General features: G+C 38.9%; 1 protein-coding gene across 2 annotated transcripts in view; it reads right to left on the bottom strand.

The window, feature by feature from the left end:
• UXS1 (UDP-glucuronate decarboxylase 1) overlaps nt 1-1,312 on the bottom strand; it is a 133,829-nt gene that overhangs the window by 84,705 nt on the left and 47,812 nt on the right. For both annotated transcript variants that reach the window (XM_006883834.1, XM_006883835.1), the window contains exon 4: nt 301-344. In XM_006883834.1, the coding sequence (XP_006883896.1) occupies nt 301-344 (44 nt within the window). The remainder of the gene's footprint in view (nt 1-300; nt 345-1,312) is intronic.

Here is a 1,312-nt window from a genome sequence, read left to right as displayed (position 1 = left end):
AGACCCTCTATGAGGTGGATTGATTCAGTGACGGGGGTAATCAGGATGGGTGTGTCAGAGACAGTGAGATTGGCACAGGATAGAGCAGGGTTTAGGGCTTGTACATAGGGTTGCTATGAGTCGCAAACGACTCGACGGCACATAACAACAACAAGGTAAACTTCGATATTGACCTTTATTTGGTAAATATTTGATCTTGATCTTTAATATATTAGACACCTAACCTATCAAATTATAAGCATTTATCTTAATCTAAGATACATCACATTCCTAAAATCAAAACCAAAAAAGCACACATACCTTTTTTCCAAGTCTCTGATTTTCTCTCTTAATGGCTCAACAATCTAAAACAATAATAAGCAAAATTATTTTTACAGCAAAAGCATACTCCTCCAGCACTCCTACTCAGTCGTGACTTTTCAAACTGGCATGACATAATGCAAGAGATTTTAATTTTGTCTATCACTAATTTCCAGTTAGAACTACGATATACCATGTGTGAACCAAAATTCTAGGATCTAGATGATAAATTACGTTAGAATCTTGACTCAATAAACACCTAGGTCTTAGAGAAAATTAACTTTTATTCAATTCAAACAGATTTTCAGGCCCATAAATACAGACACAATAAAATCATGCTTTTCAGGAACAAAAGAATTCCCAAATTGCTGCCCACAAATGCCAGACATCTTTTTACAATTATATCCATGTTATCAGTTGCAGCACATAAATTCTAGGCTGTCAATCAAGGTCCACCCACATGTGCTAATGCTCATGAGAGTCGACAGAGCAAGCAAGAGCAATTCAAGTTCATCTCTGTAACAACCCCACCATGCAGCTTCAAATCACATCTTCCACAGGTGAATGAGTCCCCACTTCCTCCCACAAGCTGTGTTAAAACAACTGGCGTATCTTTACTTACTGGCGGAAAGATAAGTATGTAGTATAACACACGTGGTGTATGATCAATTGGGTACACTTGCTGTTGGGTTAATTCTAACTCATGACTCCATGTTACAGCAGAGCTGTGCTTCGTAGGGACTTTTCTTCTGGGGCACTCTTGGGTAAATGAAAATGTCTAATCTTTCCATGAGAGAGATCAGCTGGCCCAGTGGACAGAAAGAGATGCTACCAAGCCAAAGGTGGGTGACTTATACCCCTAATGGTCGTTAAGCCAGTAATGAATTTTGTAATCTTTAGTTCCTGCTCCAACAGTGTAAGAAAGTATCTCTTTCTTGCTCTTAGGCAGAATAGCCATTTTCACATGTGACAATGAGCATTTTCCCATCTGAGCAGTTTCTGCCCCTCCATA

This window comes from Elephantulus edwardii, unplaced genomic scaffold (assembly GCF_000299155.1).
Source record: "Elephantulus edwardii isolate Elephantulus edwardi_28Jun2011 unplaced genomic scaffold, EleEdw1.0 scaffold00030, whole genome shotgun sequence".
Classification (NCBI taxonomy): Eukaryota; Metazoa; Chordata; class Mammalia; order Macroscelidea; family Macroscelididae; genus Elephantulus; species Elephantulus edwardii.
Note: the sequence above shows the minus strand (reverse complement) of the source record. Positions and strands in the feature narration are given on the sequence as shown.